Consider the following 14,748-nt stretch of genomic DNA (forward strand, 5'->3'; position numbering starts at 1 on the left):
ATCGAATCATTTGTTTTTTTTGAATAGGATCTAATCTTTTTGTCCTTAAAAGAATGATTATGTATCCATCACGTGATGAATTCAGAATGAAAAGTATTCAAAAACTTAGGCCTTGTTTGGATTGTTGGTTTCCATCGAAAAATATTATCGTTTTTCGTGATCACATTTCCCTATCACCTTTTTTTCTCACATATATCAAATCGTTACAGTAATTTTTTTCATGAAAAATGACGGAAAATGCAATCCAAACACAACTTTAGATTAGGATCAAAATTTACCATTTAATCTTACTATTTGAAAAGTAAAAAAGAAAAGAATTTGAAATTTGATGGATGTTTGAACGATTTCCCCGACCGCTTGGACACCAAATGTTGGAACTTTTTCCAAGCATATAAAATTTCTAAGCTACCCTTCACTGCCCTGGTGGCCAAAGCCAGCAAAGCAACTTAATCAAGGGCAATATCGTCAGGAAGGTCCAACTCCAAAGACAAAAAGTCCCCCAATAGTCGTCGTCCTCGTTCATCAGCTCCTTCTGCGTGGACAAATCGCCGTGAACCTCTCATCTCTTCCGTATCCTTCTCAAAAACCCATGGGCAAAAAGGCCAAATGGAGCTGGACCTCCGCTTTAGTAGGCGCAGCAACCGCCACAGCCGCGTCAGCAATACTCTCCTCAAAGCCGCGTGACCCCACTTTCCACCTAATCTCAATCAACCTAACTTCCTTAAAGCTCAACTTCCCTGTTTTGGACGCAGAGATGATCCTGACCGTCCACGTGAGCAACCCAAACGTCGCGACCGTCCGATACTCCTCCGCGAACATGTCCATCTACTACGCCGGCTGCCTCCTCGGGTCAGCGGTGGTGGAAGCGGGTTCCCAGCCGCCGAGATCCTGCCAGTTCCTCCACCTTCCGGCGCGGCTCAGCGGGCTGGAGCTGGCTCATCATGCCAAGGAGTTCTTGGCTGACGTGGCGCGCCGGGAGATGGTGCTGAATGCAGCTGTGGATATCGAAGGAGATGCTAAGGTTCTGTGGTGGGACCATAGGTTTAAGGCTCACGTGGACAGTCACGTGACTGTTGACCCTGTTTTTCTTGATGTAATTGACCAGGAAAATAAATCTGAAATGATGCTCCTTAATGCCTAATTTTGGATACTCACGCCAATTGTTTTTTTTTTTTTCCTCGCTGGTAGAAAGGTAAGAATTTGTCATTGCAATCTCCAATTGTGTAATTTACAGACTTTGAGATGAAAATTAAATATGAGATGGGTCTGATATTAATAGTATATTGATGTGTCCGCTGCATGTTCAAAAAAATCAAAGTGCAGAAAAGAGGATTGTTCGAGTATAATTAGCTTTGATCGATGCTTCTGTATCAACAATTGAACAAGTCATTGGCATTTGCACTTACTATGGTCAATTTATTTCTGGCTTATCTAAGAAAGTGGGTGATGGTCTAATCGGCGTGTTTGGATATTATCGTTTTTTCGTGATCACATTTTTCTATCACCTTTTTTCCTCACATATATCAAATCGCTACAGTAATTTTTTCATGAAAAATAACGAGAAATGCAATCCAAACACACCCTAACTAGTGCGGAATTGGCAGGAGTTCTTGCTGCAAGGGAAGCAGTGGTATCGCTTGCAATTTTGGAAGAAGATGCAGCCGCAGTTATAAAGCTCATTAGTAGCTCGGAAGAGACATAAGCTCTCACTATACTGGTCGACGAAGCCTACATGTCTAGAGAAGCAAATAAGGTTGCGCATAATTTGGCTAAATCATCCGATCTATTTGAATCTCTTTGAAATTTTTCTCTGACCTTTATAAAATAGTTGGTGCTCGACGAATTTCAACAACCAACTTAATATATCCTTTTTTTTTTTTTTTAAAGAAATGGTTGTGTAACAACAACCTACATACATGATTTAGTTGACTGACAGGAATAAATAATCACTAAAATATTCATAATTCTTTGTTTTTTGGTCAGTGAACCATTTTATTTTATCAAAATGATAATTCAACTAATTGATGCTTACATTTTTGGAGCAAAAAGTGTATGTTTTATTAATTGAATGATCAAAATTGTACATAAGTTGAGTGACTAAACATTGTATATTTTTTCATCAATTGAGTAAAAAACCTTTGACAGAACAAAAAGTTTAAGAACCGAAATAAGAAAGGGATAATATCAGAAACCTCCTCTGAGGTTTCTTCTAATATCATTTGGTACCCCTAAAGTTTTAAAATATCACTTATCTCCCCTACTAATTGTAAAAAGATTATATTAACTTTCACTTGATACATAATTTACATATCAAATAAATGGACCTACAAAAATTTTTAAAATAAAAGTCACTTTCTTCTCTTTTCCTTTTCTCCAACATTCTCTCTTACTCATTTTTGGATGATTATGCAATTTTTTATTTGTAAATTATAATAAATTGAATTTTATTTATCTTTTACTTTTTATTATTATGATAGAGTATGGTATAATTTATTTGCTTATTTTGGATTGATTTTTATAATGATCAGTATAATTTAAATATTTGGGCAAGAATTGAGAAGAAGTTAAAAAATATATAAAATTCATTAAAAAAAACGATTTTGAGCATATACATTTAAATTAGTCAAGTGTATTTCTTTACAAATGTCTTTTTTATTTTTTAAATATATATTTTTATGGACTATAACATTATGATGGGGTAGTATTATTAGATATTTTTTTTAAATGATAGTTTTCTTGAAGTAAACAAAGTGATTGAAAAGTATTTTTATTTAGTAAGTAGAAGGGTAGTTTAGGGTTTTTAAAATTTTTGTTACACATATAATAAAAAATAGGGGAAAGAAGTGATATTTTTAAAATTTTAAGGATACTATGTGATATTAAGAGAAACCTGAGAGGAGATTTCTTCCCAATAAGAAAACTGGTATTATTAGTTTAGTGACTTTTTTTTTTTTCGTTTGCTCTATTCTACTAAAAAACTTTTCCCAAAAATCAGCCATCCAATAAAAAAAAAATTCAAATGCACTGAGTCGTTTGATCGTAATTCGTAACAAAACCGCCACAGCCCACCGCTCTTTTGTAGTTTGTGCCGGTCTAAGCTTCCCCAGTCCCAAGTCCCAGCTCCCGTGCGTTTACTCAATTCACTCCTGTCGTTTATTAAACGACCCCTCAGAAAAGAGCTGAAGTAAGAGATTTTGCATAGTAGTACCGATGGAGGATGGGAAAAGGGTGGTGACCGTCTCTGCTCTCCAGTTCTCCTGCACTGATGACGTCTCCACCAACGTTGCCACTGCTGAAAGGTCCCAAGTTTTTTTTTTCCTTCTTGCAGCGACTTTCAGCATGAACCCATAAGAAATTTTTACCCGTTGATGACAATTTGGATCGGAATCAAGGAGTTTCTTGACATAAATAAAGATGTGAAAAGGGTTTTGGTGGCTTAGTGCAAATGATTGAGGTTTTTAAGTATAAGGGTAATTGAGGTTTCGTTGAGTTTAATATGTGAATGTGAAAAATCTGATCTTGTTGCCTTTCATTTTTTGATATACTTGCTGAATTTTCTTCCAGTAATGTGTTTGTCAGATCCCTTTAAGCTAAAAGATTGGAGCTTTATTGTTTGTTTGGAACTTCCAAACACTGGATTAGATGTAGCTGAATTCTAGCACTAGCTGATGGTCAAGGAGCATCTGTGAAACATGAGGTTCTGAGATTGAATCTGGTGGGTGTAAATGCCAATAATTGAGGCTTAGCCATCTTCTTTACCTTGGGTCACCCCCATCAGAAATTGGAAGAAGTAAAACATGACATAATCTTCAGAGGAATGAATTTCTGTGGCTCATTTGCAGCTAGGAACATAGAAAAGGATAGAAAACCTTAACGTGGGAGGTTTAAATTTCAAAGCATGGGGATTCTTTGGCTGCATGACTCTAAGGTTGTGTGAAATGTACTCTTGGTTTACACTGGGTCCTGAGTGTGGTCAGGGCATTATGAAGCAGATTTGTCTATTTAGACAAAATAATTACATGGCACGTGTGAGTAAAAGGATCCTCTTGGGCAGTTCTTGATTGGCAGACTGAGATATTCTTCTGTTTTAATAAGTGAAATAGCTGTTCCTTATTAGAACAATGGTAGAAAAACATCGTTGGTTGCACTTTTGTGGTTTTGTATTAATAATCTGGAGCTAATCACCCAAGAGACGAAAACAACATTACTGTTGAACGTTGCCTGCTTGTGTTTTTCGTACCAATTGTTTTATTGAAAACCATGTTTCTAAAACAAAATTGGGCTTGCTAAGAATTTAACTTCATCATATGTAAGAACACTGTTGCTGAGATAATAACCTTGAGAACAAGAAAATTAGACCTTTATCAACTATTGATTTTTATCTCTGACTTGTTCATGTATGCAGATTGGTTAGAGCAGCTTGTCAGAAGGGTGCTAATATCATTCTCATACAGGTTAGTCCTCCTCATACATGGAATATACAGCTCCAAACAAAAGTCCTCCTAGTCTTAATCAATCTTGAAAGTCTTCTGCCATTTCTTTTTTTTTCATGTTTGTGACACTTTTGGGGAAAAATGACATGTGCAATGGCCAAAATCTGGTACAACCAGTTACATTTCCTAACAGAGTTGGATGATGATGTAGTCATAGTATATCTTTTGTTGTGGATGCTACTTGTGTTTTATTTTCCTTTCGGATTTCCAGGAATTATTTGAGGGTTACTACTTTTGTCAAGCTCAAAGGGAGGATTTCTTTAAGCGAGCAAAGCCTTACAAGGGACATCCAACAATTCTAAGGTAAAAAATCTTCTTTTCTTCATTTTTTCCTCTTTGTACTCATGGGCTGATGGAGCAGCTTGTTTTAATAGAAATGATTTATTTGCTTCACATTCATTGACATTCCTTAAGCAATATTTTATGCATGGTGTGCTTCTCAGAATGCAAAAGCTCGCCAAAGAACTGGGAGTAGTGATACCAGTTAGTTTCTTTGAGGAGGCAAACAATGCCCATTACAATTCAGTAGCTGTAATTGATGCTGACGGGACAGATCTTGGGCTTTATAGGAAATCCCACATCCCTGACGGTCCAGGTGTGCGAGTGTGATAGTTGATTTAAATCTGATATGTGATGTTTTCATTTTGTTTATATCTGATAAGAAATTAAGTCTGATACGTGAAGTTTCCTCTTCAGGATACCAAGAAAAGTTTTACTTTAATCCAGGAGACACTGGTTTTAAGGTGATTTAGCTAGATTAGTTCTGAGCATATACTGCTTCTGTCAACACCAATTGTCATTTCTTTTTAATAACCTGGATGTTTTGATCATGGTGACAATGACCAGGTCTTCCAAACTAAATTTGCAAAAGTTGGAGTTGGTAAGTCTTCCTTTTTCCTTGATTTTCATATCATCTTGCAATCATTTCGAATGAGGTGTGCCCATAGGTTCCAGATTGATGTTTCCACTCATGGTCAAAGTGCATAACAAATGATATAGAAGCTGTGTCTTCCAAAGCTCAAAATTACTGGTAGCAGTAGAAAGAATTGAAGGCTTAAACAAATAATACAATCAGCTTCCAGAAGGAAATAGGAAATCTAAGTTTTCTACTGCTTGTGCTTGACAGCAATTTGCTGGGATCAATGGTTTCCTGAGACTGCACGAGCTATGGTTCTTCAAGGTGCAGAAATATTGTTGTACCCTACTGCTATTGGTTCTGAACCTCAAGATGAAGGCCTTGATTCTCGAGATCACTGGAAGAGAGTGATGCAAGGGCATGCTGGGGCCAATCTGGTGAGTTGCATATCCTGAAGGATGTTTTTAACCTTGGACCTTGTCAAGTTAATGCACACATCTTATATGTTGGATTAAAATTTTAGTGGGGACTTCCACAGTAATTGTTGCAGATGTTTTTGTGTTCATAAGTTAGTGGTTCTGGTTATTTTGGCTTGAAGGAGTCGGACCTATATGCATGCACTGTATAATGCATAACAAACCACCGTGTACTTCCTCTTGGTAGAACTCTTAAGTATCCTGGACTTCATTTGACCATACAATACACAGTTAACCAAAATTGTCTTCTTTTAGATTTGCCCCCATTTTTATACAATGAAAAGAAGTGTCATGGCATTCAGTCTGCTGTTGCCTGGGAGATTACATATAGGTGGGACATGATTTCAAATGCTTGTTTTCAGAATTGAGTCGAAGTCTATGGCTAAGGCACCGAAGCACTTCCACTACCTTAACACTATCAGAGATACTAGATACCTGTTTGTCTTTTAAACTGAAGTATTGAAATGCTAATTCCAGGTTGTCCTGTTCCCTCCTTGCCTTGAGAAGCTCTAAATTTATCTCTCATGGGCTTCATTCAAAAATGTAAACTCCTGTCTCCTACATGCACATTAGCTAAGCAGCAAATCCTTTATGGTTTCTTGCAAGCACCACTCTTTGTGTCAAGAGTTTCCATATTTTGAGCTTGTGCAATAAGCCTGGTTGAAATTTTTCTTGTCGCTTGAAGCCTATGGCACTAAACAACACAGATCTCCTTCTGTTTCATATGCCTTTTCTAGGAATGTTTTGTTGTAGTTTTCCAAACAGTTTTAGAGTTTCTGTTTTCCAAGGAAAGATGGTTGTCTCTTCTTTCCAAGGGCTAAATGCTTTGCTAAATTTTCACATGGATAATTTGACTCTTGTCCATCTAAAGCTGAAGAAACTTTGCCATGCAATAAGATTTCTATCTTTTGGCCCCTTCTGTTTAACTTGAAAGTTTCATGAGTATAAGCTGATTCAGGGGGCCATGTAAAAAATTTTGCCCCTAGCTCTACATATTACTTTCCAGGAAATATATTTCCAGGCTTCTCTTTGAGAACCTTGTCCCTTCCTACCAGTTCTACAATGTCACCTTTTGTTTACAATTGTCATTTCTTGAGGGGCCACCAGATTAAGTATTCATCCGAGTGTCAATTGAAGAGTTTCTCTACCTTTTATTTCAGTTACAACATTGAAGTGAGCATCTAGCATAACTGATTCATCACTGGTCACTGAAAGTTGTGATAAGACAGCCACTGAATGATAAGGACCCTTTCCATAAATCAAAGCAATACATGATGGTTGGACTATTGGCTATTACAGGTGTTGGTTCATGAACAAAAAGCTGATGCTTTTGAACTTCAGGAATGTAAGATTTGTTAGTTTTGGAGGTTGCATAGAACTAAGTTTTTAATCTTGCATTCCTGATCATTTTGTGCCTCATTTGATATATGCTGGAATATACTTTTGTCCCTCACTGTAGAATTTTAATACCTTTGAGTACACAAATGTTTTAATTTGTCTAAATTGAGGCCTTGCTGACATATGTGGTTAACATTCAGGTGCCTTTAATAGCTTCGAACCGCATTGGAAAAGAGATAATTCAGACAGAACATGGCAAAAGTGAAATCATGTTCTATGGCAATTCCTTTATAGCTGGTATGTTATGTGCCAGGATAACTAGAATATTGCTGGCCTTTAAAAAGTTTTTTCATAGTATCATCTGTGTGAGTAGGAGTTTGAGCATTGATGTTCTGATCAGGACCAACTGGAGAAATTGTTGCAACTGCTGATGACAAAGAGGAAGCTGTTCTCGTGGCAAAATTTGATCTGGATCAAATCAAATACAAGAGATATAGTTGGGGAGTGTTTCGCGATCGACGTCCAGATTTATACAAGGTGCTATTGACAGTAGATGGCAGCAATCCACCTCTGTAATTTATGCTGTTACAATTTTTAGCTGAGACACTTGAAATCATGAGATGGTACTCAATTTTTTGATGAAAGAGAAGTTTGGTTTTTGTTTTGAGACTTGGGTATTTCTTTAGATAGAGAACCAATATGTAGGAGCTTAGCAAGAGTAGTAGAGTATTCAGTATTGGACTTCTTTAGAGATACAAGCATATCTTATGCTACTTTCAAAAGCTACACCCTGCTCTCTATATACGTTAGTTGTATCCACTACTGGCATCTAAAATATCTTGGTCTTAGGAAGCATCTAAAGCCTGAGCCTCAGATCAAGGTTTCTGAGCACTGTCACTGTGTGAATGGCTACGTGGAACATTTGTGTTAACAGTATAGGACTTACCACTTGAGGATCAAATTCTGGAAGATTGCATGTGTTAGATATTCAATGATTTTTTGGACCAGTTATTGGTGTTTTTTTTTGCTCATCAAAGTGATGTATCTGTACAAGGTGGTCCATGGTATCTTTTATGTAATAGCATATCTTGCAATCTGATTAACCATTAGCTTGTCTTTGGGTCCTCAGCTAACGTGACGGCCAAATGTTGCCAAAATTTTGGAGTGCCCACTCAAACAAAAAAGAGAATAAAAAAGCTAGTAGGATTACGTTCACTTCATTTGTCTCTTCATCAATCTGCATTTGGCCCACAGCATCTGATTATCCTTTCCTGCTTAGACAGTGGATTTGACAAGGTTGTAATGCATTCCGAAGTAAAGCTACTGTTCTACTCTTCAACTGTTTTTCTTGCATATGGATTATTGTACCTGAGTTAAAGTGTAAACATAAATCTCAGAACTTTTTCCTCAGAGATTATTGGGTCGAAAGGAGGAAAAAAGATGTGCCGATAAGCTTGGTGATGGCCCTCCAACTTGGTTGGAAATTATATCATGGATGGTTACATTTTTCTCGATCTTTCTATTCTACATACATCACACCAAAAAAATTATAATTTTTTTTTTTCAAAAAATTATTCCACGGCGACTTGGAAGCACAGTGGCCTCAGATTTTAGTCAAGCAGCAGCAAGCTGTTACAGCAGGCTCCCCGTTTTCTGGCCAAGAGACAGATGGCTTTTAGTGTTCAAAGACTTGGTTGATGTCCTGCCATGCGTGACATGAACAAAGACTTATTTGGTTGTCAACAGAATCTAATATGACCTCAGAAGAGCGTCTCCTGCAACCGTCCCTGCCCATTGTAGCCATTATCAACTGATCGTAAGTCTCTTTGTACATCGTGTAATTTTTTTTTCACAGAATGTATTTTCACAACAGATAGTGGTGGGTCCCACACATGGCGCGAAAATCGAGTTACATCTTGTTATCTCAGCCGCACAAATTTTTTAGGGGAAATCTGGACCGTTAACCGTCCCTGCCCCATTTCCCTCCGTAGATGTACCTGTCATTATTTTTGCTTTACTACTTTTTTTATCCAGAAATAAGCTGAAAATAACTCTCAGAATCCATTCTCACCAAAATATCAATGGCCTCCGGGGCTTTGAACAGTTTCTATGTAGGTCTTGTTTCCAGTCAATGTTCTAGTGCTTTCTCTTTTGTAGTTGGCATAGTGGCTACCCATAATTGAAGTTGGCTGGAAAATAAGGGTATTATGCAGGCAATCTTGACTTCTATCAGCCCTCATGTTTTTTTATGTTAGTTTGGTACCATCAGGCATGGCATGACACAAAGCTCTGAGTTGGGAAACATTTATCATTTTTTATGTGTGTTTCAAGACCAAGTAGGAATGCACTAATATTTCTACGCACAACTTCACAGTAAAAATGCACTAATATTTCAACACTGCTCCTGTTCATTTTCAGCTGCAAAAGTTTGAATAGCTGGGGTTGGATATAGGATGAAGTGTCTGTGATTTTCATTTTCCATCAGAAGAAAGGATACCGAGTTTGGGGCTGGCTTATGCCGGTTTTTTCATGCTTTTTGGCTTTTCTTCCTCTCTGTGGTGGATCCTAGAAAGGGAAATATGGAATTGGAAAAACAAATAATATCAAGAACTACTGTATCAAGAAAGGGAAGAAAAAAGAGAAATTCAAAATTTTGATATGAAGGAACTTGACTGCTGAAATAGTTTATTTCCAAAGTGTATGGAAAGCAGGCTTCTGAATTCACGATTAAATATTTCCCCCTTTTTTAAGATTTCAGCTTGCTTCTAGCACTTGATGTTTACATGTGGTTATAAAACTAAATCAGAGTACACTTATGATTACTGCTCAGGCACAACAAGCTCTTGAATGACCAGGGTAAGGTGCATCCTCCTCTTTATTTGCTGTGAAATGTTGAGGCTATGCTGTGTATAACACAATTTTGCTATTAACACTCTTCTGATCAATCTTGATTAATTTTTCCTTGTACTTTGGGTTGAGGAATGGATTAAGGCAAGAAATCATGAATGCATTTCCAATAGGAGTTAGAATAATCCAGGAGATATGGCAGAATGAAATACTGCAAAGAAATAAATGAGAAAATAAAGAAACAAAAATTGTCTGCTGGAAAATCTAAAGGTGAATTCACCATCTGCCTATATCAATATTCTATTTCTTTCCAAATTAAGATCACAAAAACATGCCGCAAACTTGGAAGTTTTGGCTGCAGAAAGAATCAAACAAGACTGGGAGCTTCTCTACCTATTTTGTGAGCTATGTTGGTTATTGTTGGTCCTGATTAGAACATGCTTTCCAGCTTCATTTCTTTCAATCTCTCTTCTGTCTGAAATATTCTAACGGTGCTCATGCTCATCATCGCTATCATCACCCTCGTTTTCCAAGTTTACTTCCTCAGAATCATAATAATCCTCTTCATCTTCCTCATCCTCCTCACCCTCAAGAATTTCATCATCTGATTGAATAAGCTGCAACCTCAAACGTCCATCTTCTCTGCATGCATGCAGAAACTCTTGAGTCGGAAATCTAATCTCCTGAAGAATAAACCTGCCGTCCTGTCTATATGATCTAAAAGACACCCAAGGCCTTCCTGTCCTTCCTATACAAGAAATTGGTGGAGGAAATGACCCTTTAATTGTTCTTGATCTTTTTGATTCCTTAAAAAAGCATATTTTCTCCTCTGGGGGCTGGTGCTCCTGCTGAATGTCGAAACCAGTTTCATTTCCCAAATCCTCCACATCGTCAGAGCTTTCAAATCCAAGACCCTCCGTGCATAATGAAAAACTCTCCGAATTCACGGAAGAAAAGCTATTACTGTGCTTGTAATGTTTCTCGTGGCTTGGCGTTGGACAATAGCTTGATGTGGGGCTTTTGCTGCTGTCATCCTTGTTGTCAAGTGGCCTTTCAATCCTATTTTGTTGATATATATCTGCCAACAATGATGAAGAGGACAGCGATGACGGTGACGATGAGGATGAGCAAGGAGATGATTCAGCAGGGAGATCAAGAAAGGATGAAGAGGAAGAGGGGGACTCAACAGATTGAACAACTTCATTCTCCTTGAAATGTACTTCTCCAAAAATCTCTGCAAAAGAAGAATCTGGGATTGGGTTCATGGTTTTAATCTGCTTCCATGAAGAAAAGGGCTCAAGTAGAGTTGGACTTTCTGGTAATGGCCTGTCAAATATGTGTTGAAGGCTTCCACAGGCCGTAGCCATAGTTTGTACTTTCCACTGTCTTGTGGAAAAGATGGTTCGAGAAAGAAAACATGACAAGACTAAGCACAAGAAGAGTTATGCATCAGAGATAAGAAAAAGAGAGAGATAAGAGAGCAAACAGCAAAGCCTAAGATGGAGACATGCACGGGAAGGGCATGGTTCTGCTGATAAAGTCAAGAGTGGAAAGTTGCTATTTATTTGGGGATGCCGGTTTCAGGGTGCCTCTAACTTAGGAGTGGAACAAGGATGGGTGGTTATCAAACTTTGGATGAATTTTGGTGGTCACAGTTTTTGTGTAAAAACTGTAAAGAAATCACCAGTTGCCTTATCTTTCCTGCCAGATGATAACATTTGGCATATACCAACGTTTTATGCGTGCTAAATATCTGAAAGATTGTAAAATAGCATCATTGAAAGTTACACAATATACGCATAGATATAGGAACTACTAATATCTGCTAAAGGTGCATTAAGCACAATTTTGAAAGGTTAATTGCAGTTTAAAAAAAAAAACCTTTTGTTTTAGTATTTTTGAATTATTCTAGCCTTTTTTTTTCGTTTTCTTAATCGATATGTTATAATATAGTGAATTTAATTCTCAATTTAACCTTTACTCTTCTCATTCGTCATTAATGATCTTTTGTCTTCTCATTTAACACTTCTAAACCAACACATATCATATAGTGTTTTTGTCATGATTATTAAACAATAAGGGCATAATATGATATTTCAATCAATTAATAAAGGCATAACGACGATAAGAAAAATTAAAGGCTTGTTTGGATTGCCATTTTCTACCGAAAAATGGCCTTGTTTTCCGTGAACACATTTCCCTATCACCTTTTTACCTCACATACATCAAATCGCTACAGTAATTTTCCAACGAAAAATCCATGGAAAATGCAATCCAAACGCAACCTAAGATCCTAACGATGCTTACATTCAAAATACCAAGACTCATGGTACCTTTATAACGGTAATAAAGAGAAAGATAAATAAATAATAGATGTTCTTGAATTCTACATGCACAGGCAAAATAGTACTCTTTTCTAGCATAAAAATCTTATCTTGGCCGAAATTGGAGTTCTTCTCCATTCATAGGTAATCCATTGCTTCATCATTGGTGATCTTTTGTCTTTTCATTTAACACTTCTAAACCAACACGCATCACATAGTGTTTTGTCATGATTATTACATAATAAGGGCAATATATGATACTTCAATCAATTAATAAGGGCATAACGAGGATAAGAAAAACTAAGACCCTAGTGATGTTTACGTTCAAAACACCAACACTCATGGTATCTTTATAACGGTAATAAAGAGATAGATAGATAAATAATGGGTTAATCACATTTTATCCCCTTAAAGAATATCTCATTTATCAGTTTACCCCCTAACCTTTAATTTTATTCATTTAATCCCCTTTAGGATAAAATTGCCCTTGCATTATTTTAACTTTTCATTTATCTTGTTTTCCTTTCTTTTATTTCTTTTTCTCTTTCCTCTTTATTTAATTCTTCCTCTTTCCCACAAAAATCTTCACCTTAATGATTGAAATTAAAAAAGAGGAATTGCAAAGATCTATCTTCTCCTTAAATGATTAAAAAAATATTCAAATCACTTTCCTAAAATACAATTTTTTTAGCCTTTCAATTCTTTTAATTTGGGTTTTCCTCTTTTCTTTCTAGTTTCTCATTTTATTCCCAAGAAAATATCTTAAGATGAAATTGTGACCTAATTAATAATCATCAATTGAAATTTGTGACTTGTGACATCATACAAAAAATCAAAATTAGTTTTTAATGTCTTTTAAATCTTCACCTAGAAATATGCAATTACAAACTCAAAACAAAAATTTTTGTTGAAATGGAATTTCTATTGGGAAGGATGAAAGAGAGAAGAAAGAAATAAAAGAAAGGAAAACAATTTTATCTTATGATATTTTCTTGAGAATAAAATGAGAAACTAGAAAGGAAAGAGGAAAATCCAAAATTAAAAGAATTGAAAGGCTAAAAAAATTGTATTTTAGGAAAGTGATTTGAATATTTTTTTAATCATTTAAGTAGAAGATATATCTCTACAATTTCTTTTTTTAATTTCAATCATTAATGTGAAGATTTTTGTGGGAAAGAGGAAGAATTAAATAAAGAAAAAAGAGAAAAAGAAATAAAAGAAAGAAAAACAAGGTAAATGAAAAGTCAAAATAATGCAATAGTAATTTTGTCATAAATGGGGTTAAGTGAGCAAAATTAAAGATTATGGGGTAAACTGAAAAATGGGGTATTCTTTAAGGGGATTAAACGTGATTAACCCATAAATAATAGATGTTCTTGAATTCTACATGCAAAGGCAAAATGGTACTCTTTTCTGACATAAAAATCTTATCTTAGCTGAAATTGGAGTTCTTCTCCGTTCATAGGTAATCCATTTGCTTGCGTGTGAAGGTTAAAGAATTCCTCATTTGCATCTACTTTGTACACATATTGGGAGTGCGAATGGAAGGTTTAAAAAGCAGTTAGCAAGCCACTGAAGACGATGAACGATATTTGCAAAGAGGGCTGTGCTATAAATGGGATCACAAGCTCAGCAACTTTATTGCAACTCCTAATCTGTACTGGCACTGCAGAATGCTTTACAGAGCATACTGATGTGATCTGTTAAAACCCCAAAACCACAACGAACACTTCTTAGCATATCAGCAACTCCCACCTCTCAAGTTTTCCCTATCAGGATGGATGTTAGTACTGATTCATGAAAGGCTTCATCAAGTCAATTTTTCTTGATGTGATCCTCAACTGTTTGAACCTGTTTTGTGAGCAAAATTTGATGTTCACTACACTTTACTTTACATCATAGATGGATTGTCGTCCCAAAAAAGAAAGTATAACGACCGACAACATTAGTTTCAATTACCATGAGATCCCAGTAATATTCCCATCCAGTAGATTCAAGAAATGGAGTATTTGAACTTTATGTGCATTAGGCTTCTCGAAGTTCCATCTCTACCCAAAATGACAAACGAAAAGTATGCTATTTTGGCTTTAGTGTTGCCTATCCTTGGCTTTGATAAATCCAAGTCTATAGCGCCGGTGCTTAAAGAATATTCCATATTGGTCAACAACTACTGGCCACCCTGCTGGATCTTTCAGATCTCTGGGCTGTCTAAAGAATCCAGGGATGAGGATTTCTACTGAGGCAACTAGTGAGAATCCAAAATCCACAGGATATTATGCTTTTCCAGTGTTATTGGCTTGAAAATTTACCACCATCAGATAGTAGTGGTGCAAACAACATCCATATCTGTGACGTGGTCCTGGTGCATCAAAAGATGCATGCACCACAACCAGCTTCCACAAGAAAATGATAAG

The 14,748-nt window shown here is 36.4% G+C and overlaps 3 protein-coding genes across 5 annotated transcripts; 2 read left to right on the forward strand and 1 right to left on the reverse strand.

The window, feature by feature from the left end:
• Positions 1-482: 482 nt before the first annotated feature.
• On the forward strand, positions 483-1,281 carry LOC113725784 (uncharacterized). The gene has a single exon (XM_072075606.1). It carries the CDS (start codon positions 590-592, stop codon positions 1,139-1,141), a length of 552 nt encoding a protein of 183 aa, XP_071931707.1. The 5' UTR covers positions 483-589; the 3' UTR covers positions 1,142-1,281.
• Positions 1,282-2,964: 1,683 nt separating this feature from the next.
• LOC113726404 (N-carbamoylputrescine amidase) lies at positions 2,965-8,170 on the forward strand. 3 transcript variants are annotated; one of them, XM_072075626.1, is made up of 10 exons: positions 2,999-3,299; positions 3,643-3,715; positions 4,406-4,454; positions 4,705-4,796; positions 4,937-5,088; positions 5,190-5,236; positions 5,340-5,373; positions 5,620-5,786; positions 7,364-7,460; positions 7,564-8,170. In XM_072075626.1, the coding sequence occupies exons 5-10, from the start codon at positions 4,938-4,940 to the stop codon at positions 7,737-7,739; spliced, it is 672 nt and encodes a 223-aa protein (XP_071931727.1). In that variant the 5' UTR covers positions 2,999-3,299; positions 3,643-3,715; positions 4,406-4,454; positions 4,705-4,796; position 4,937; the 3' UTR covers positions 7,740-8,170. The 3 variants fall into 3 exon arrangements, with proteins under 3 accessions (XP_027105911.2, XP_071931727.1, XP_071931718.1); XM_027250110.2 differs by lacking the exon at positions 3,643-3,715 and having other exon boundaries at positions 2,965-3,299; XM_072075617.1 differs by lacking the exon at positions 2,999-3,299 and having other exon boundaries at positions 3,306-3,715.
• Positions 8,171-10,258: 2,088 nt separating this feature from the next.
• LOC113741934 (uncharacterized) lies at positions 10,259-11,713 on the reverse strand. Its single transcript, XM_072075631.1, has one exon. The coding sequence runs from the start codon at positions 11,375-11,377 to the stop codon at positions 10,496-10,498; it is 882 nt and encodes a 293-aa protein (XP_071931732.1). The 5' UTR covers positions 11,378-11,713; the 3' UTR covers positions 10,259-10,495.
• Positions 11,714-14,748: the final 3,035 nt, after the last annotated feature.

The sequence above is a fragment of the Coffea arabica genome, chromosome 1c (assembly GCF_036785885.1).
Source record: "Coffea arabica cultivar ET-39 chromosome 1c, Coffea Arabica ET-39 HiFi, whole genome shotgun sequence".
NCBI classification, from domain to species: domain Eukaryota; kingdom Viridiplantae; phylum Streptophyta; class Magnoliopsida; order Gentianales; family Rubiaceae; genus Coffea; species Coffea arabica.